We start from the raw sequence: 23,580 nt of genomic DNA on the forward strand, positions 1-23,580 counted from the left end.
AACCACCTGGCCATGCCGGGCCATTTTTTGGTTAGGAAGTACTTGTTATCTGAAGAAATTTTCTGCAGGGTTCTTAAATAAATTCTACCTTTTTAAATTTACATTATAGCCCCATTTTTTAGATTTTTTACAATGACATAAATGTTATAGTACAGAAACAGTTTTGTAAAGTTTATCTATTTTTGTTCTGAAGTTCAGTAAAAATTCACTGGATAAGGTGCTAAACACATAAAGGTAATAATGTAAATTTTGGGCCAGAAAACTCTAAAGCTCTTCTGCAGTATTGCCACTAATGTCTCATTGTCAAGTTATCTGAAAATCTTCTCTGCATAAGCTGATATTTATGTATTACAAGAGTTAAAAATTATAGTCATAGTGATCTATACATGTACTAATAGGATTAATTTCACTGTTACGAGACAAATAAAATTTAGGATATAAAAACAAAAATTCTGTTATTTATGTCAACAGAAATTTCAATAAAAGAAATATAACTTTTTATGTTAAGACTGGTACCTGTAGAACTTGTAAGCTATAGCTTAAATGATACACAATGATCGTTACTTGTAGAGTTTGTAAGCTATAGCTTAAATGATATATAATGATCGATAACTATAGAACTTGTACGCTATAGCTTAAATGATATATAATGATCGTTACTTGTAGAGTTTGTAAGCTATAGCTTAAATGATATATAATGATCGATAACTGTAGAACTTGTACGCTATAGCTTAAATGATACATAATGATCGGTACCTGTAGAATTTGTAAGCTATAGATTAAGTGATTTCATATGATGACTGATATCTGTAGAACTTGTAACCAATGGTTTAAAAGATACAAAGCTTTTTTGCTTTGTATTTAGCTACGGCACTTACAGACAGTTTCAAAGTTTTCTACATATTTATCAAAATATCTAATCATAGTACATACAATAGGGTTTTTTATTGTATTTATTTTCACTAATTAGCCAGCCAGTTTTCACAAGTAACTGAAATTATGATGTTAATTTAAAAACTTTTTTTTGAAGATTTAGTAACGATTTTAGTTTGCCTCTCATCTGTTTGACCAAAGATAAGTTTATGTGCAGTCCTAGAACATGGTTTAATTCATTATGCAAATATATAAAGTGTTTTTATGAACTTCATCTGCTTTTCTGTTGGGTCTCAAGGCAATGTTTCTGCCTCCATGCTCAGTTATTATTTCATCAGACCTGCTGAAAAGACTTGGACGGAGTCTGAAACATGTTCTCAAGATGGCTGAAACCACCTTGGAAAGAAAGTACCTAAAATTGTTTTAAATAATTATAATATTTATTTTGTGAGATCCTCGAAGTTTTGTTCTATCGTTTCTTGTCCTGAGTAAACTGTTTTTTTTACTTTGAGGTTGTGATATACGGAATAGTGTACAGCTGTGTCATGTAATTAATGTGCTACTTATTTCAGCCATGTATGTTTTTCTGGATGGTTGTTACATAACTTTTGTCACAGAATAAAAATGATTTTCTACATAGAGCAGCTGTTGAGCATTGTTTCTGAATTTTAACATTTTCTAGAAATACATAATAAAAGTGAACTATCAAAAAATCAAATATAAATTGTTTTTTTTTTTTTTGGTGTTTGCTTGTGCCCACAGTTTTTCTCCCTAATGTACATGTACAACAACAACATGATGAGAGAGGAGTATAATAACTGTATATTTCCAGCCCTGAAGTATATATAAGAGAAAGGCAGGAAATGCATGGTGTTTTTGTCTTTCTATTGAATTTTATAATTGAATCTTTTTAAAGAATTTACTTTATAATGTTAACTTGAAGGAGAGAGAAAATAGGAATAAATTATAAATCTTAAAGTCATTATTATAATTATAACTTTAGTTTCATTTTCTATAAATTATTTTTCTTCATATTATCCCACGGTGGCTCATTGGTAAATCCTTGTGAGTTTATAAGTCTAGAAATTGGGTTTTGATATCTGAGGTAGGCAACAGGTAGCTTATTGTGTATTTTTGTGCCTTACAACAAATAAGTGAAACTTATGGTAGTTAGAAAATACCTATGTATGCTACTTAGTTTGTGAATAATTCATAATTAGGGCAGGGCGTGGCCTAGTGGTTAGTGTGACGGTGCTGACTACAGTTATGTTTGTTGTGACAATACAGAAAAGTGATAGTTACATAAAACTGACTTCACATAAGTTTCTTGTGACAATACAAAAGAATTATAGGTATGTAGGTCTGACTACAGTTGTTTATTGTGACAATACAAAAAATGACGGTTATATAGGGCTGACTAGAGCTAAGTTTGTTGTGACAATACAAAAAAATGACGGATATGTAGGTCTAATTACAGTTGTGTTTATTGTGACAATACAGAAATATGACTGCTATATTGAACTGATTACATCTCAGTTTGTTGTGACAATACAAAGAAATGGCGGTTGTGTAAGGCTGATACGTTTGTTGGATCAGATCACCAGACTGTTAATCCGGGTGGTATTGTTGAAAAGCTAACTCTAGTCATTTTAATTTGAATTGAGGATGAGTATGCATAAATACGTCTGTGTAACTTTGTTTGGAAGTCTGAAATGAACTAAAATGAAAGAGAACAGTTTTTATGCTGCACAACCAGAGAGCGAAGAGAAGATGAAACAACTGTCGTTGAGTTTAGTATTTACAATAACAATAATAAAAATTCAGGGAGATATTTTCAACTCCATCGCGACCCATTTGGAGATTCCCGCGACCCATTTTGAGAACATCTGGTCTAACCGGCAGAGTTTGTTTTTATCTCTTACAGAAAATTAAACAGAACGTTCGTAGTCTCATATATGTAGAAACTACAGTTCACATAACTCATTCTTCCATCAAGGTATAGCTGGATTTACAGTTGAGAGATAAATAAAGCGATACCTTATCCTGTATCGGGGTGAATGAGGTGACATCTCTTACCAGATCAGGGACGCCTTTCGGGTTTGTTTGACCTTTTCCATAATCTGAGGAGAAGGGCATTTTTTATAATATATATATATATTTACCTGAAACTACGCAAACAGTTTAGAACGTAAGTCTTAGCCGTAACCTTTCGTTTGAGTTTTAAACTAAGAGAGGAAGGAATATTTGATAAAACAAGCATTTAGTGGTTTTTCCTACGTTTTGGGCCAGGTGGTTAGGGCGCTTGACTCGCAATCTGCGGTTCAAATCCCCGTCACACTGAATATGATGTAAAACAGCAATCTACTCAAAGTGGAACTATCGTAAACTTTTGTAACTTCGCCTCCACCCGTATAATTGGCCTCACCAAGGAACATTAATATCGGGTATTTTTGTAAGTTTTCCTCCACCCGTATAATTGGCCTCACCAAGGAACATTAACATCGTGTATTTTTGTAAGTTTTCCTCCACCCGTATAATTAGCCTCACCAAGGAACATTAACATAGTGTATTTTTCTAACTTAGCCTCCACCCGTATAATTAACCTCACTAAGGAACATTAACATGGTGTATTTTTGTAACTTCTTGTTAGTAGTTTGCTTACTTCCTGACGATGAAACTATCATTTAGACGTTTTCATGTAGAAATAAATATATGAGCGCCTTGTGTCCCTCTTAAAAAACTAATAAACTCTTTTCGGATCCCTCCAGTGACTCAGCGGTAAGACTGACGGCTTATAACGCTAAAAACTGGGTCTCGATGCCTGTAGTTTAGCTTTGTGCTTTACGACAAATGACACTCGGAAAAATTCTGATCTGAAAAATTAATGGTCTTTCTTAATGATTATTTATAATATTTTCATATACAATCAGATATGTAAATAAACTGAGAACATAAACTCTTTTTGCTGTAATTCAATACCAAATTGGTTCTTTTTGACTGTATAACTATCAGCTTTTACAAACTGGGTGCTATTCTAACGTGGGATTTATCACATAAATTTAAAACAGGTTTTTTTATCAATCGATCCCTGACTCATTCAGAGCGTATTTGTTTAAACGCTCCAGTATTTCCGAGATTTTGTAATATTTTCTGAAAGCCCCCCAGTGACAAAGCGGTGTGTCTACGAACTTACAACGCTAGAAACCAGGTTTCGATACCCGCGGTAGGCAGAACACAGATAGCCCTTTGTGTAGCTTTGTACTCAACTTCAAATAAACAAAATAATAAACAATTTCCTGAAAATTTGCCAGAATACAGCTTATTTTACGAATGAAACGGTGTTCCGTAATCGTGAAAGGAAGTACTTACGAAAATGCAGAGATTTTGTACACTTAGTAAAGGCGATTTTTCGCTAAAAATTGGCTTCTGGCCATCAGGCTTTGTAAATCAATTTCACTGAGAAAACAATGCTTTTCTTTAAAATCGCTTATACCAGTCGTTCCGTAATCAAGTATCACTTACGAAGCTTTCCTACAAGCGCAAAGCAAGCTTTCGGAATATTACCGTATAGTAGGTGTGAATGTGATCGCGCTGGAATGCCCATGACAGAAAAAGTAGGCCTTAAAAGAGGTTAAAAAAAAGCTTCTTCTCTGACAAAGGTGACATACAAATAAACACTAGAAGCGAAGACCGCGTATTTTCAAGGAAGATCCAGAAGAGGTACCTAAACACTAAAAGAGGAGTGTTAGAGAGGACGATGGCGGACAGACAATAAACACAAGATGCTTACCATGGTCGGCTTGACTTGATTGATTACCATCACCTAAAAAGCTTCTCAACTTTAGTGCTTTGTAACTATTCATCCATACACACCTCAACCTTTTCAACTACAGCAGAATGGTCGGCAGATCGCACCCTACCAACCCCTGTAATTTACTTACTTTTTTTCTAATTTGGCGGGGATGCTATCTACTGTACAATCTGTAATTTTTTTCTGGTTATATCAAAGATCGTTTGTAAGAAACAGTAGGCATCTTGACAAAATTGGTTTCTTTTACTGCGATGATTAGAATCCTTTAAAACATCCCGTATGAACGTGAAAGGTTCAAAACACGCATGTTTCAATATCTTTTAATAGGGCGTTAACTTCCCACTTTGACTGAAGTGACTTCTGTAACACACGGATAAATTATTCATTCACTCTCTAACACAAGGATAATAAGGTATTCATTCACTCTCTAACAAAGGGATATAATATTCATTCACACTCTAACACAGGAATAAAGCATTCATTCCGAAATATAACTGAAAATTCCTTATAACACATAAAGACCCTCATTCAACACGTAATTAAGTAACTAAGTAAAAAAAAAAAAACCTTCTAGCACATATAATCATTCTTCGCAATTTAAGTGCGTTATAAGAATAACGGTCAAACCACGTTATTCGATCTGACAAAATTTGACTGTTGGTGGTATTGACTAAATGTCTCAGCTCTAGTCTGTCACTTCATGATTAGTGATAGTCTTCGAGTAACTTTTGGTTTTATGATTTATATTCTATTATTCACATAGATTTGAAGGATATAGAAATAATTTTGAATGCATAAAGAGTAATGGGTAGGTAGTATTAAATTACTGGTCACATGTGTATTTTAAATGTTGTAGCAACCAAAATACTAATGAAACGTTTTCTTCGTTAAAATTCTTTTCTTTCCATTTTGCAACACAAAGAAAAGTCAACGAGATAATAAATATTTAAAAATGCAAATTTTATTTTTATCTAACCACTGGTTCTTATGAAATATTTTACAGTATCATAATAGAAATAAACTAATGAGGACAATTTAAGAAATTTTTAGTAAACTTTTAACTTGCAGCTCTCTAAATATAATCAATTTTTATGAAAAGTGTTATAAATAACGTTCATTTCCCTATCACCGAAAGCTTAATTTAGCATTAATTATAACTTTTCAACATCTTTATTCAATTGAAGGGAAAAAAAGTATCTGTCTATAGTGTACAATTGAAACAATATAACTTGATAACACGCCTGAGGGACCACCCTCGCTAACAATATCGATAAATTATTCATGTTATTTCTACTACAACACTGTATGGAAATGTTTATCAAACGTATAATACTGTTAAAATGATTACATTGTTATTGAATTTTAAAATTTCAAACTTCCGTTACTGGCTTCGTTGAATAATTCAAGTAAATATAAGGTTGATTATAAATATTTATTTAGCTCAATGATGCCTTCTTGACAAAAATAAAATAAGAATTTAATGCTTTGTAATATTAAAAACGGTGTTTCTCCTCGGCTAAAAACCACGATGTTCAAAAACGTTAAAGATAAGAAAAAAATTATTTATTTAAATAATTGTATTCATGATATCAATCTAACTGCGGGAGCTAAAGAAAGTTGTTGTTTTTTTGTTACGGGAAAAAAACACGTATCAAAAGTTATCATGAAATGTCACATAGATTTCACTCTATCAATTTACATAAATTGTTCATTACTTTATTTGTCTGCTCTGTATTATCTTTTTTGTTTCTATTCGTGGGTTAAAACTGTCATCCCTTTTTCATGAACTTTGAGAGTGAAATTAGATTTTTCAAGAGAAAGGTGGTTAGGGCGGTTGACTCGCAATCTTGACTCGCTACACGACGTCTTTCACTACTTCAAAGTAGCGGCAAGTTGTTTGACACATAAAACAACAACATGGGGTCGAGAGTGAGAAAATATATATAAACTACTCAATAAGCTGATAATCAAACACTGAATTTTCAGTTTTCCATTAAAATAAAGATATCTTGATATCGTAACTGTACATATAGTATATGATCATCAGTTTCAGACATAAAAAGTTTTATAGATTTATGTTTCCAGTGTTCTACGTTAAAAATATTCCAACGTCTCAGTTAACAAGAATAAACGAGTTTACAGATTTAAACTTTGAAATACCTCGGCGAGGAAACCTGGCGATTTGTAGCTTCCACAACAATATGGTTTTAATAACATAATAATGAAGACTGTTGTGAAAAAGTAAAATAATAATGTAAAAAAATTATTCATGCAAATGTAAGCTATGATATTTATTAAGAAAGAAGTTGATGAATCATTATATGGTCAGATATATTTTTTAAATATTAAACTTTTCGCCCATATATATATATATATATATACATCTAACTCAGAACAAGGACTATAAACCAAACATATCTTGTGCCATAAATATTTACAGTGCCTTGCAAAAGTATTCACCCCTACCAATAATGTCACATTTTGATGAAATACAAATGATGTAAACTATTTTTTATAATGAACTTGTTTTTATTCAAAAGTCTAATGATGAAACTTAATACTGTTATATGTGAAGGAGGTTGAATGTCAGCAAAACCTGCAAAGACAGTAAAAATTGAAATTTGCTGATTGCATAAGTATTCAGCCCCCTAAGTCAGTACTTGATGGAAGCACTTTAGGCAGTAATTACTGCTGTGGGTCTTTTTAGATGGATCTCTACCAGCTTTGTATAATGGGATTGCATAATTTTTGCCCATTTTTCCTGGCAAAACTGCTCCAATTCTAACAAGTTCGTTGGGGATCGTTGATGGAGTGCAATCTTCAAGTCTCACAATAAATTTTCCATTAAATTCATGTCAGGACTTTGACTGGGGCACTCCAAGTCGTTCACTTTCTTCTTCTGAAAACACTTCAGTGTGGCTTTGGCCTTGCGCTTCGGATCATTGTCCTACTGAAATGTGAATATTCGACGCATTTTTTAGATTCTTGGGTGACTCAAGCAGGTTTTCTAAGATTCGCCTGTACTTTGCATCATCAATCTTCCCCTCAATCCTGACAAGTTTCCCAGTCCCTGCTGATGAGAAGTATCCACCATGCTTGACAGCTGGGATGGTGATAATTGGATGATGTGCTATGTTGGGCTTGCGCCAAACGTAATGCATTGAATTTAGACCAAAATGCTCAACTTGTGTCTGACCACAAAACCTTCTGCCATATGTCTCCAGTATCATTTACATGCTTTGTCGCAAACTAATTACGAGATTTAAGATGATTATTTTTCAGTAATGGCTTCTTTCTTGCCATTCGTCCATACAGGCCAGCTATGTTTAGGGACCGGGATATTGTCGATATATGAACATTGACTCCCATCTCAGGCATGGACCTTTGCAAGTCTTTCAAAATCATTGTTGGCTTCACAGTGGCATCCCTCATTAGTTTCCTGCTTGCCAGGCTGCTTAGTTTGGAAGAGCGACTTGACTGAGTGGTATGAAGCACATTTCACTTCTTAATGATGGACTTAATTGTATTCAGAGGGATAATCAGCGACTTTGAAATTTTCTTGTAACCTTCTCCTGATCTGTGCTTCTCTACTACTTTATCCCTGACTTACTTGGGAAGCTCCTTGGTCTTCATGGTTGTTTGTCATATCACTATGTGAGTTGTGGCTTGAACAGATGCGTTCACTCTAAAGTCAAGTTAAACCACTTTGATTACACACAGACAGAAACCATTACACTAATTTTGTGACATTTCAAACTAATTTTTTTGCACATGAACTGATTTAGGGTTATCGTTGCAAAGGGGTTGAATACTATGCAATAAATAATATTATAATTTTCTTTGAAAATCCAACTTATTTATATAATATCAACTTTTTTAGCTTTCTCAGTTTAGAGTAGATTGTATAGATTCTAAATCTAAAGTTTCATGATTACAAGCTCAGACAGCAACAAAATGTGAAAACTTTGCAGGGGTGAATACTTTTGCAAGGCACTGTATATCTGATTTTGAACCAGTTTCTGTTTTTATAATAATATCCTGTTTAAATTATTTTCAATCTTGAGACTCAACTGTTTTACTTTTGATCAGTAGTTTTTAGTATACCAAGAGTTTTTATTGTATCTATTTCTCAAGGGCACAACTAGAAATGTATTTTGATTTCATTCTTTGTTTTTTTTTCAGTTTTATAAGACTTACTCATGATTCAAAATGAGCTCTTACGGATCTGCCAAGATTGAGCACAACGATGGTGCTAAACTGAAGAAGTCTCAGGTTTTATCTTGAAACAGAAAAAAAGAACAAAGTAAAATATTTATATCAACATGCTTGTCTTTTTTTAACGTGAGCAAACTTGATGGTGTTAAAATAAAGAATATATAATAGATTTTTTTAAGTAGAAATTGGAGCGTTTACTGCACTTACTAAAATATCAAGACTGTTTCTAATAGAAATGTAAGATACACACTTTACAAGTTGTTGTTTTTTTTCATAACAGCTTACTACAAAAGTTCTTATATATATATAAACCGTTGTCTACATGAGAACGTTTGACTAAAGTGAGAAATATTTCATTTATAATGCTTTATTCAAAAACAACTTGAAATACTAGAACCAAGAAAACTTAATAATTTCCGTGTCCAAACAGAACAATCTAATGAATGCAAGAAGAGGGAAAACTTTGAAATAATTTGACATTAAAGACTCACAAAGCCTTTCATGTGTGCCATAATGAATGTTTGTATCCGCATGATAAATAACGAGTAAACAAATTAGTCTTAATAACTTATTCAAATACCATTAAAAATGTAAACATTTCTTTATAATTACATTTTTATTTACCCAGGTTAATGCTCTATTAAATGTCTAAGTATCTAAAGTTGGGATCTTTCTTTACAGAAAATAGTTTCATTTAATTTTGCATATTTTTATGTTAGTACTTTTATAAGTGGTTGCATGTTTCTTATAGAAAATGCCAACTTGAATACCAATTTTCTACTAGTGATATATTAAGGCTCAAAATAAATGCAACACTTTATTTAAAACTTTGTATGTTTATTTTTCTCACTTCCTGTCAGTGGTTAACGCATTGTATTAGCTCAATTTACTCAATATTATATTCATTATTTCATAGCGCCTCTCCCCATTTCTTCCACTTTGCATTTGTTTCTTTTGAGTTTCGCGCAAAGCTACACGAGGGCTATCTGCGCTAGCCGTCCCTAATTTAGCAGTGTACGACTAGAGGGAAGGTAGCTAGTCATCACCACCCACCGCCAAGTCTTTGGCTACTCTTTTACCGACGAATAATGGGATTGACCGTCACATTATAACGCCCGCACGGCTGAAAGGGCGAGCATGTTTGGTGGGGCGGGGATTCGAACCCGCAACCAGCAGATTGCCTCCACTTTGCATTCTGTGAGCTGTTTAACTGCCTAGCTTTTTAATTTGTTTCTTATTCAGTTTCTTGAACATAAAGTGTCCATATCTACATTGTCAATGAATATAACGAAATACAAATCTAATATTTACAAATCTCGTCAACCATGCATAGTTTTCATTAAAGTGTTTGTTGTAAGGTATTTTTTATATACATCCTACATTATATCTTCAAAATTTTTACACGTGAACGACACGACATCTTAATAATATTGGGACTGTGAGTTATGTGTCCTCCTTGCTATAATATTGTGATGTATCATTGCCCATAACACTGTGGATCGTGGCCTGGACAATTCTATACCCGAGTCACTGCATCCTTAAACTCCTGGATAGTGTGTGAATTACTTTCGAATCTCCAAGGAGTAAAACGTCTGAGGGACTCAAATAAGGTGACATATAACGGGATAACTCACATTCATGGACCTCAGGAATAAACAAACTCTTCGAATGACGTTACATTCTGAAAGTTTTGCAACAAATATTCAGCACAATGTTTGCTACTGTGTTACTAAATGTTGCCAATTTTCGTACCGTTCATTTGTTACACGTCAAAGTTATTACATATATAAAATGCAGGATGTATAACATTTAGCGTGTATATTCTTAGTTTTAACACATTATTTTATTCTATTTGACTGGTTTAAAAAATACAATTAGCATCCAGAAAGAAAGGAATGTTTCGATACGAAGTCAAGAAAAAAAAAACAATTTAATGATGTGCGATGTAATTGAAAAAATCATACAGCTTGTCATTTGAGCATACAAATTGTTTCACAAAATATTTAACTTAAAATTTTGAAACTCTTGAAATAAATACAGCAGTAAGTTCGAGTAAAAATGAAAAGATGTATGCTCAGACAGTGCAAGTAGTTAAATAAATCTTCACTAGTAGGTTTGTGTGGTTAAATATATATTTTGTAAATATATCTTTTCATATTTTCACACTGTTTGTTTATACGAACTTCGATCTAATAGAATCGATTAAGCTACGAACAAAACGAAGTGACACTGTGAGAAACAGTTCAAGATGTGTTCGTCAATATTATTAGAATAGTTCTTGCGTTATATCGATACCCCAACTCTTTGTAAGACCTGCGTTATTAAACGTTTATTCATCACTAAATATTAACTTGAAAAAAGGTAATTAAAAATAAACGGCGCTTTTATCACAATCTAAATGATTGCGCGAGATTGTAGTGAATGATGTCTGTTTGTTTATTTGTTGCTAAGCGCAAAGCTACACAATGGACTATCTGTGCTCTGTCTATCAGTGATATCGAATCCCGATTTTTAGCTACCAGAGGGCAGGGGCGTGTTATAAATGATTTAGTATCGGATATTTTATTTTATTTTTCAAATGTGCTTTGTCACTATTGTGATAAAGCAAAGGATGTTTTCTTTTTCATATTTTTACACTTATATATATTATTAAACAAACTTGTCATAGTGAAGATATTTTTCATTATTGGATCAACTATTGGGTGCTTTGCAGACGGCACGCTACTACAAGCAAATGTCGTTACAGTTGTTCGCAAACTACATAATTACGGTGATTTAAACGCTTGTATATAGAGTCCCCTTTGAGACTGCCCTCTGTCCAGAACTTTTTAAATTAAATATTATAAATTTTGTATAAATCCCCTTCATTCTAAACCATTATTGGACTAAAGTTTCTGTGTGTGTATCCACTTATAACCTTCGGATATGTCCCCTTAAGTCACCCCCGAGGTACATATGTCTTTCCCATGCATAATGAGTATGTCAGCTAGTATATCATAAATACAATTTTATTGGATAAAGTTACGCAGGTATTGCAATCGGGTCCGTGTGTGTGTCTGTCTGTGTTTCCGCGAGAGTATCTCAAAAACTGATAGGCCGATGTATACGAAAGTTTTACACAAGATGAGAAGTCAGTATGGGACAGTTCTCCCTAATTTTGGTCCCAATCCAAATTAGGATATGGATTCTGGATCACTTTGAAGCGTTTTTTATAATGGAGAAATAGGTCGTTTTCGAGTTTTGGATTAATAACTCTGTAAAGTGTGATCAAATTTATACCAAATTTCATGAGCACATTAAGGTTGAGACTTCTCATCACACTACAAAAAATGATTCGGATTGTTGATCATTCTGGATCTGAGAAGGATTTTCTGAGTTTTCTAGGGTGAAATTTGACGTTATCCAATATAAACTCATGCAATCTCGAAAAGGAATGGTGGGGCAAGGGTATGTAATATCTTTGATTGCTCTTGTTATGAATAGTATATTAACCACCAGAGTTATATGCCAGAACAGAGTTTATTTTGTGGATTTTTCTGATCATAATCCATTTAAAACAATAATGCACAAAAACAACACAAGAAATATTAGAAATAAATATCTAAAGAGAGATTAAGATACAAAGTTTTTAACATCACATTAAAACTACATTAATTTTAACACAACATCCTGAGTATTTAAAATAGACATAGAAATGCTGTCGCAAGGTCAAAAACTAGAAATTAAAATAATATGTTGTATATTTTCCCGTAAGACATGTTATAATAAGAGCTTGAGAAATATGATATATGAGCCAATTTTAATTACAGAATAGCAAAAAAAAACTGGCTAACTGCTACAATTTTGTGCTTAATGCGGTGAAAGAGAAAAAAAAATCATTACTAAAAATTCAGAGACGATTTTTCATGCAAATATTTAGTCAATACAATAGCTATTATTTTAAACTATATATCAAACATCCACCGTTATTGTAACACCACGATCTATATTGTACACTGAAACACGTTTTTACATATCACAGTCGGCAGTGAGGACTCCGTTACCTCATCACATCTTCATTTAGAGCTTAACATTTATCTCGCTAAAATCAGGTTCTCGGTCGGAATTCATTGAAAGCTGTGCTGTTGAAGCAGGTTTTAATTAAGAACTATAGAACCAAATTCTCATTCAGAATTCAGCAAATCTGAAGCTGTAAAAGCAGGTCTTCTTTTAGATCTGAACAGTCGTCTAGCCGTAGAACCATTTCTTTATTCAGATTTCAACAAGGATTCAACTGTAATCGCAGTTCTTAATTTGAATTCTACAATGCTCTAGACATAGAACTAGGTTATCATTCAAAATTCGACACTGTTTCTTCTGTAAAAGTAGGGCCTCATCTATAGCCCGCTAATAGCTAAGTCGTAGAACCAAGTTTTCTTTTAGAATTCAACAAAGATTCGACTTTTCATATTTTCACTTAGAATTCACAATGATTCAGCTTTGTAATCAGGTTTTCGTTCAGAATTTAAACAGGGCTTAGCTGAGAAAACAGGTCTTGATTTTACAGCTCAACAACAGTCTAACCATAGAACTAGGTTTCTATTCAGCACTTAACAGTGATCCAGCTGTTAAAGCAGATTTTTATTTAGAATTCTACAATGATGTAACTAAACTGCCAGGGTTTTACAGCTCAACAATGGTTTAGACGCAAAACTAGGTTTTCATTCAGATTTGAACAATAATTCAGCTATAAAAATATGTATGTACTTAGAACTCAATAGTATAACCTGGTTTTTGTTTAAAGCTCAAAAACGGTCTAAGCACAGAACCACTTTTCCATTCAAAATTTAACAAGGCTTCACAAGTAACAATATATATGGAAGCTCATCAAGGATTTTCTTCAGTTAAAATTCGGAAGAGCTCAGTTGTATCTCCAAATACTCAATTCAAGCCCAACAACAGCAACTCGTTTGTATCGCAAGGTTTTCATTCACAATTCTTGTTCATAAAAATGATTAGACATTTCTCATTTAGAACAGAATAAAGATTATATATTGAAGCATCATGTTCTCTCTCATTCAGAAGTTTGTCTCATATTTTCATCATCCTGCTCAATCAAGGGAAGTTCTTCATTGATGCTAAGCATTGGTTGTGTACTAGACTGTTCAACCATTTCTTTCTTATCATGCGATGAAAATGTTTCAAATTCAGTGCTCTTGCTAGTACACTGTTCAATGGGCTGACATTTTATTTCAATAAAAACATCATCAATTTCCGATTCAGATTCACATTCTTCAGTTTTCGCTCTTTTATACAACTTTGGCGATACTGGCAACCTCCAATTATTATCAAACTCTTCATTACATTTTGTTATTATTGTTTCACTTTCTGAACATGGCAGATTCCCTTTGGGTTTTGATTTTAAGTGATACTGTCTTTTAGCTTTTAGTCGCTGAAGCTTCTGGGTGCTTTGGCTAGAGAGAGATCGTAACAGGCTTGGTAGACTCTTTAAGGAAAGTTTTTTAAGTGAATTATCCGATGCTACTTTTCGACCTTTGTTTAATTTACTGTCAGAAGCAATATAAGTCATACTTCGTGACTTGGGATTCTGAATATTGTCAAAGCTCACGCAAAGGTGGTTAGTGTTCAGATAGCTTTCTGTACTGGCTTGCAACCTCCCCTCACTACCTCCCATCACGTCGGTAACAGAAGTCCTAAGCCAGTTGTTGACTTTGTCTTCTACACATTCCTTTTCTGTATCTTGTGAAATATTCTCTTGAATTTCTATTTGGGGATGAACGGTTATCTCAGCAGGTTGAACAGAAGAGTCAGGAAGTGAAGTGTCATGGGTGTTTGAAGAGTCCACTTTATGATCGCCTGTAGACTGGTCACTAGATAAAATGACATGATCTTCTTTAGAGGTCAGGACTTCACTACTATCCTCATGGCTCGTTTCTGCTAGTCTGTTATAAAAGCAGTTGAATTTTTCTTCTAGTTCTTTATTCTTAAATGTTAATGGAAAACTAGGATCTTTTTTAGAGCAACTAGGACAAAATCGTCCAAACTGTTGTGATCTGGGATCATATCCTTTTCCAATAACTCGAGGAATACGCGTGTCATCAACTGCCACCTCACGACATAATTTTGAATTATCTTTTGCTGTACTTATCATTCCTCGCATGAAACGAGATTCCCCATTCACAATTGGTCTTTCCCTAACAGATGGGCATGGCCGAAATCCATGGCATTGTTCAACTACCACTGGACTGATTGGAGTACGATCTTTAAGAGTTGGAAGTCCTGATCGGGTGTGTTGAGAATCCGATTTGTCACTGCTTACACTTGAACGAGACATGCGAAAAGTGGATGTTGAAGAATCTTGCCTACTGCAAGACATGCTCGAATCTTGAGAATTCTTGCGAATTAAATTCCACGAATTTTGACGTGCGCCATGTTCCAAGAGTCGAAGCGGAATTGCATTCTGACGCCAACTGTCAGACCGAGATGAGAAGTTGTCACTGGAGACACTCGCGCCTGTTTTAGTGCCACGTTCTAGATTTTTTTGTATTTGTGCAATTGCGAAAGTATATGTACTGGGATCGGTTTGTACCTCAGATTCTTGACAAAGAAAGTATCTCATTGCAAATGATTTCCAACGGCTTCTACGTTCCGTTAGTTTGGGTTCATCGATGACTTTGTGTTGACCACATTGACACGTTGGCTGGTCACTTTCGGCGCTTTTACGTTCAGCAGCCGAGTTGGTATTAGCTGGTGTATGGCGATTAGAAAAGTTGGAACTGTGACGGCATCTCCCAATACCACGAGTAACTCTCGATTCTTCTATTCTTTTGCAAATAAGCACACAATCTTTTTTAAACTGTTTAGTAAAAATGGCGTACAAAAATGGATTGGCACAACTATTTAGAGGGAGGATAAAAATTGTAAAGACTTTTGCTTCTTCCAATGAAATAAGGTGAAGCCCAAAGACTGCTGTCAGTGAAAAGAATGCTATAGGAGCCCAGCAAACAAAGTCGGTGAAAACAAGAAGAGCCATTCTCTTCGCAATTCGTGAATCGTTGGAATTCCAGGCTTGTGATCCTCTAATAGCACAGTACATCTTCAGGTAACATCCCATTAAGATTAGAAAAGCGATACCATTGATAAAGATGAGAAACACGACATAACCAAGTGACAGAGTTGACCCTGTCTCAAAAGGCAAACAAACAGCAAACTTTCTGTAGTCACTTACACCACATAGAGGCATAACTGCCATAATCAAAGCAAATGTCCAGCCAGCAGCCATAATGTATGCAGCATGCTTTAAAGACAGGCGTTTGTTCACGTACATAGCGTGAGTAATGGCGTAGTTCCTTTCTAAAGTGATCACTGACAAGGTGTAGACGGACAGCTCACTGCTCAGGACTCCGAGGAACCCTGCTATCTGGCATCCTGCCGAACTTTGCCAAGAAATGCCGTACACCTAGAAATAAAACAAAACAAGATGTAGAAATTTGAATGTTAAAACCTAAACCTTTAAGCTTTTATAATTCAAGAGACAATTAAACTAAAGGAAAAAATATTTCGTATTTCAAAAATGGATTCGAATGGTAGAATACTATTTTAAGAACATTCACAACACTCATCTTACTTGAATACAAAAATACTACCGTTGTGTTCTGAACCTAGAACAAACGGTGTTTTGATACTGTTCCTTCACTACAGAATAACTACTACAAGGCTGAAGTTTAGAAAATAGGCAGCAATTAAGGTACAAGTTCCATCTTTGATATTCCCAACAAATATTTATTTACTGTATGACTCTATCATTCATTTCATTTGTTCTTTATTATAATTTATTACATTGTACGTTCGTTAACATTTTTTCTGTACTATTTATACTGTCCTATATGTCATAGTCATTTATCTCAGATATCAGGTTAACCTTAAAGTTACTCTGTCGAGGCCTGGCATGGCCAGGTGGTTAAGGCGCTCGACTCGCAATCTGTGACGGTCAATCCCACTATTCGTTGCTAAAAGAGTAGCCCAATAGTTGGCGGTGGGTGGTGATGACTAGCTGCCTTCCCTCTAGTCTTACACTGCTAAATTAGGGACAGCTATCGCAGATAGTCCTCGTGTAGCTTTGCGCGGAAATTCAAAAATAAACAACCAAACAATACTCTGTCGAGACCGATTAATTAGCTTTCTTTAATCATAGAAACTTTTGGAACCTTGCCTGCTGTTCTATAATTAAGACCAATTATTGTTAATTATTATCGTAGATGTTTAGCAACCCTCCTAGTAGAAGTTATTACATAAATGTTAAGAAGAATTTTGGAAAGTTGTGGAACATTCTTCAAGGAACATTAAATCTACGATACTAGATGAAGCAAGCCAGTAGTACTTCATGCGTTCCGTAATTGGGATATACAGATGTACTTGATTTTTTCATTAACCTCTTTTGGACCAAAAACAATTTAATGATAGAAAAATTTAAAGTCATTCAGAAAGTATTCATTTAGTGTTTTGAATACAAAATATACAGGAAAAGAAAAATCATACTTCGGGTGTGTGCCAGATATCTCTAGTTTGCGAGTATAACTATGAGTAAACGCTGTTCAATAAGTATGTGCCATATATGACCCATGTGACAATAAGAGGTTAATGTTACTTTCATTAACAGTATTGATTATAATGTTTAATATATCTGTTCTTTATTATATTTAGTTTCTTATTATTATATTTTTATTATGCAAATTATTTTGCATTGTTAGCTGTTAGTTCAGTATACAGTATACATGACTAAATTAAATCTGCTATAGTAGCCGAATCTGGTGAGCTATTATTGAGTTTACAGCTAAAACTATAGCTAACAGCGAAGGTATCCAACTGACGAAATGGTGCATTCTATTAAGAGTTAGAGTTTAAACGTCGAAACATTAAAAGCAATAAGCCTAAAATTTTTGATAAAAAATCCCGTAAATTGCAAACGCTTTTTTCTCAACATTCCTTTTAATTTGTCAATTTAGGATTCAAAATCAGAAGCGTGTAAAAATAGCATTTAATATCTGTCTTTTTTTTTTCACCCAAAAGTGACTGCTCAAGAGGCCTTATGTTTCAATAACGGAATCCGTAATTTTACCTGTACGATGCGAAATAAAAGTATATATGATACGTTATTTGTATCACTCACTATAAAAGGCTTATTTCCTTTGTCACTCTGTTGAGAACGTATTCACGTTCCTTTTTTTTTTTTGGTAATGTCCAACTATGGTGTTTGTGTTGAATGTTCAATATCCTTTGAACAGTCGAAAGAGTTAAAAATTTGTGTCGGAATGTCCGCACTATGTTTTCAACTTCCTGACCTAGAATACAGTGAAAGGCTCAAGTCTCTTTCAGAGTGCACACGTACTTTTGTTCACGATAACATTTCATTTTTCTGCGTAGTTTTTACTAAAAATGTGGTTATTAAAGAATTACTTCGAGGCTGATGAAATAAGTGAAGAGTAGGTGCATTTTGGAGATAGAAAAAAATTCGTTTTAGTTAAATTCTATAATTTTCGTTAATCATATAAGAATGGGTTCCTGTCATTTTTGACAGACTTTTATACTCGTGTAGTATAATACTTCAAAAGTTACGGGTTTAAACGCCAAAGGCTGGCGAAGCATTAGAAACCGAAAGACCTTTTGTCTCACATCATCCAAGTCAACTGACAAGTTCTGACATCCAATGAAAGGCCTCTTGAACAGAGAGTTACTTGTGGAGACAAAAGATAGATTTCACATGCTAATTTCAAACATCTCTGATTTTGAATCCTAAATGGACAAATTAAAGAAACGTAGAAAAACATCCACAGTTTATTATAAATTTTAGGCTTATCGGTTTTCAATGTATTTTATTCTTTATAAGTAAAAACATAAGAAAAGTATATTTAATTAACTATACTCATTACTGGGTTGCTTCTAGTAACTATCAAAGAAGGTAACTTGCTTTGATCAGAAGTTAATAATTTAATTAAATGTCTGCAAGGTTTGCTGGCACTCCCAGCATGACTTGAATGTCTGAAAATTTTATTGACACTCCCAGCAGGGCCTTAAAGTCTGGAAATGTTACTGATACTTCTAACAGAATATTAAAATCTCCAAGACTTAGTGGTGTTCACATTATCAATCTCTTGGTTACAAACCAAGTTAAGGCTTATTTCCGTGAACAACAGTCTTTACAATACTGGGCATGGAGAAACGAAAGACGAAACAATCTTTAAATATATATATTAAAATAATCACATTAGATAACAAAACTCATACTGTAGGAAGTAATATGAAAACATATTAGCTGACAGTATGAAGAACAATGTATAGTATAGGTAGTAACCGAAAACATTATACCTCACATTAGGTAAAAACAAAACTAATACAACAAGAAGCAATATGAAAACATCCTCACTCATATTAGTTGATAAAACTCATAATAACTAGAATAATATGAAGACGTATTAGCTTACATTAATAAAATAATGTATAGTATAGGAAGTAACCAAAAACATTCTACCTCACATTAGGTAACAAAACTCATACTATAGGGAATAATATGAAAAATATTCTAGCTTACACTAGGTAACAAAATCCATTCTATAGGATGTTACATGAAACATTCTAGCTCATATTACGTAACAAAATCTATTATGTAGGAAATAACATGAAACATATTCGCTCATAAATTACACACACATACAGAGCTGAGTGAGGATCATGCTTAATGGCAGTATTTAAGCAAACAAACAGTAGTTAAACAAAGCAAGATTCAGTGGTTATGCTAATATGACTAAATCCCACACCCACCTTTGACTGTTTCAAAATCCGTACTATAGGAAGTAACATGAAACGTTCTAGCTCATAATGGGCAACATGTAGTTGTTGTTAAATGCAACTTAACGTTCGTCCATTATACTAACTTACTTGAAATTCCCCTAATGTGGAAGCGTCCACCACGGCTAGGATCCCGAGATAAATCCCCAAAAAGAAGTCAGCGGTGGCGAGATTACAGACAAGAAACCTTGGAACGTCCATTGTGCTCTGACCGAACATTATGACCACCACCACCACACCGTTCCCTAGCATAGCAAGAAGGAACACTATCCAGATTCCACAGCGTAAAGTCCACCAGCCAAACAGGTCGTCACAAGGAAGAAACGGATCTGAGACAAACACACGTTTATAGGTTAATCCTAAAATTACAGTAGTTTGAGAGTAAACTAAGTAAAATGTGGTCTACATAGCAAATTTTGTTTTCATTGAAAATCTAAATTTCTGGTAAGAACTGACTTATTTGCAACTCAACATTCCCATAAATGATACAAATACAGACAAATTAGCAAGTTTCAAAAACTGTTATTCTTATCTAAATGTGACAGGTGCAGGAGAATGGAGATAAATAAGCATACAGTTGTAAACTTAAGTGACAAACGTCTTAACGATAATTAAATAAGTATACTATCTCTTGGACTTAACTTTGTTCCTTCTCCGAAACAAGTACCCTATTCTAACATTATTACTTCCACTCAAGCAGTCGCTAATACATTAGATCTCACAACTGCTAATGAATAGTGGTCCCAAGTTCGAGAAGCCCTAAAATCATCTACGATTAGACCTCGAACCAACCTAACTAAAGAAAAGAGCACCAAGCTATCAGTAATTTACAGTAAGATAGAGACACTGTTATATTAATTTAACTATAGATAGAGACACTGTTATATTGCCTGCTGATAAGAGAAATGATACAGTCTTAAACCGACGTCACAATGAACAAAAGATAGAAGACGTGTTAATGGACTTAATTTACCAAAGACTATCTTCGGATCCAACCCAACGTGTATTGAAAAAGCTAAATAAAGAGCTTTTGAACATGACAAATAAAATGGAAATAAGCATGACATTGTATAAAAGATTATCTGTACACCATTCAGTCTCCCCACAGCTTTATGGTTTGCCCAAAATACATAAACCTAAGGTACCCGTGCGACCTCTTGTATCTTACATAGGTTTGCCAGCTTACAAAACAGCCAAATTTGTTTCTAGCGTGCTAAAACCTCTAACAGTAAATCTGGCTTATTCAATTAGAAACTCACGAGAATTCGTTAACCACATTTCTGACCAAGTAATGTCCAAAGACGATATTACGGCTAATATCGACGTAGTTTCACTTTTCACCAAGATACCTGCTAAAGATACCATGGAAATGATACATACAGGACTAAGTGACGATATCTCACTTCCAACAAGAAGGTCCATCAGCTTCCCAAACATCATGATCTTACTGGACATCTGTCTCGATGCAAATTACTTCCATTGTAATGGCCGATTTTACAATATGTTAGACGGTGCTCCAATGGATTCACCTTTATCACCTGTAGCAGCAGAAATATTCATGCGGCATTTTGAACACACCATATCTTCGTCAACCTCGTATATGGGTGAGATATGTTGACGATACGGTTATATTATAGATCCACGGAGAAGAAGAGCTCAAAACATTTAATGTTCATCTGTACATCCAATTTGACAGCATACAATTTTCCATAGAATGTGAAGCCGTTAACACACTTCCATTCCTTATGTTCTGGTTCACAAGGACACGAGTTTCGAGAAGTTGACCACTACCGTTTATCAGAAGAAGACTCAAACAAATAAATATCTGAATTTTCGCTCATGCCATACAATAGCTGTCAAAACTGGGATTATCAAAACACTAAAATCTAGAGCTACAAGTTTACGCTTCTCTTTTTACTTAGATGAAGAACTTAAACATTTTGAGAAGATTTTTCAGGAATAACGATTATCCAAATAAAACGATTCAACGTGTGTTATATGGTTCATCTGTCTCAACTACTAATGAACCACAACCTGAAAATCACAACGAAAAGAAAAATGTATTTCTTCCTTACATAGCAGGCCTAGGAGAAAAACTTCGTAGGATAATGAATAAACTTAACATCACCATAGTTTTCTCAAGTCCTCCTAAATTATCCGACAGTCTTACGAAGGTAAAATCCCCACTTTCCAATCCTCTCACAAAAAACGCAGTTTATAGCACTAGGTGTGAGTGTAATAAGCAATACATTAGGGAAACACAACGTTCCTTAAAAGTAAGGTTCAAATAGATATTATAAACACATCAGCTATAGCTTTTCATGTTCAGGAAAATTACCATATAATAGACCTAAATAATGTAAAAATAATAGGCAGAGAAGAAAACATGAAACATAGAAAATTCAAGGAAGCTATTACCATCCAAGCAGAAGACAGTGGACCACCAGTTGGTATTAATCAAAACAACAGCTAACAACTGCTCAATACTACCACTAATAAAAGACATAAAGCATATTATTTGCAGTGGTTTTGATGTAAAATTAAACCTTTAATTTTACAATGTATTATTCGAAATTGAAATTTTTCTTTATTTTTTATTTCTCTATATAATACCTATAATTGTCTTTTCCCTGTTTATCGATTTATATTCTATATTCATCATAATTCTATGTGTTTAGTAACCTTAATACCAGGATACCTATATTTCGTTCCACAGTTTAACGAATTATTATCGTTCAGTACATTGTTGCCCGATGAAGGCTCCAGTAAAAGGGCCGAAAGCTCGCAAATAAAAGTATTTCAACGTAGAGAAAAGTACGGGAATAATTCTACATATTAATTTACCTACGTTATGAGTCTTAAAAAACAAGTACAGATGTAGGTTTGTTATGTAACCATGACAACAGTATCTAACTTACCTGGTTGTGGTATACACTGGATTGGATAACGAGCGAGAAGTATGTCTTCACTATTGTAAAATGACTTGTAGTCTTCAAAATATTCTTCTGCATATTGAGCCAAGTTGTCAGGAATGGTATAATCTTTACCCAAGGATTTCCACAACTGAAGAGCGAACTCTTCAAATTTTGATGAAAAATTCTCTATGAAAAAAATTAAGCAAACACGTGCATCTGTTCTTAACGGCATGTTTTTGCTCACTACTTTTTTTTTAGCAAATTGTCATATCTATTTTTTAGATAAGAATTTCCTTATGCAAGTCTGGAGGAGAAAATATTGTTCAAGTACGTTAAAAGTGTTCATTTTTCTCCCAAATTTTATGAATGAAATATCGAAACTACTTTAACACTGAATAGATGAGAATAACAAACGCCTTTAACATTCACAAAAATAATTTATTAATCAAAATATCATAAAAGAATAGGTTGGAGTGAATAGACTTTTTGTTTTTCTTCTCACTATATGCTCTATTATTCTACATCGATTCATGGCACAGACCACAACACTGCTACTAATTGGCTATTACAGACCACAACACTGCTACTAATTGGCTATTACAGACCACAACACTGCTACTTATTGGTTATTACAGACCACAACACTGCTACTTATTGGTTATTACAGACCACAACACTGCTACATTCCAAAATGTATGGTAACTGCAATGATTTGGAATATTAAATCTATGTTGCCGAACTGATTTAATATGCTCTAAGAGAACTGCACATTACCATAGAAACAAATATTACTTTTCAATGCCAAATAGAATCAAACATGTTATATTAATTACAGACCACAAAACTGCTACTTATTGGTTATTACAGACCACAACACTGCTATTTATTGTTATTACAGACCACAACACTGCTACTTATTGT

At 33.9% G+C, this 23,580-nt stretch overlaps 1 protein-coding gene across 1 annotated transcript in view; it reads right to left on the reverse strand.

Annotated features, from left to right (window-relative positions):
* Nucleotides 1-12,793: 12,793 nt before the first annotated feature.
* The window catches only part of LOC106468262 (leucine-rich repeat-containing G-protein coupled receptor 5A-like), a 31,346-nt gene continuing 20,559 nt past the window's right edge, over nucleotides 12,794-23,580 (reverse strand). The window contains exons 11-13 of the mRNA XM_013928681.2: nucleotides 22,663-22,845; nucleotides 19,835-20,073; nucleotides 12,794-16,358 (exon numbers count right to left, since the gene is read on the reverse strand). Of these exons, the coding sequence (XP_013784135.1) occupies nucleotides 13,953-16,358; nucleotides 19,835-20,073; nucleotides 22,663-22,845 (2,828 nt within the window). The 3' untranslated portion in view covers nucleotides 12,794-13,952. The remainder of the gene's footprint in view (nucleotides 16,359-19,834; nucleotides 20,074-22,662; nucleotides 22,846-23,580) is intronic.

The sequence above is a fragment of the Limulus polyphemus genome, unplaced genomic scaffold, assembly GCF_000517525.1.
Source record: "Limulus polyphemus unplaced genomic scaffold, Limulus_polyphemus-2.1.2 Scaffold2940, whole genome shotgun sequence".
Taxonomy (NCBI): domain Eukaryota; kingdom Metazoa; phylum Arthropoda; class Merostomata; order Xiphosura; family Limulidae; genus Limulus; species Limulus polyphemus.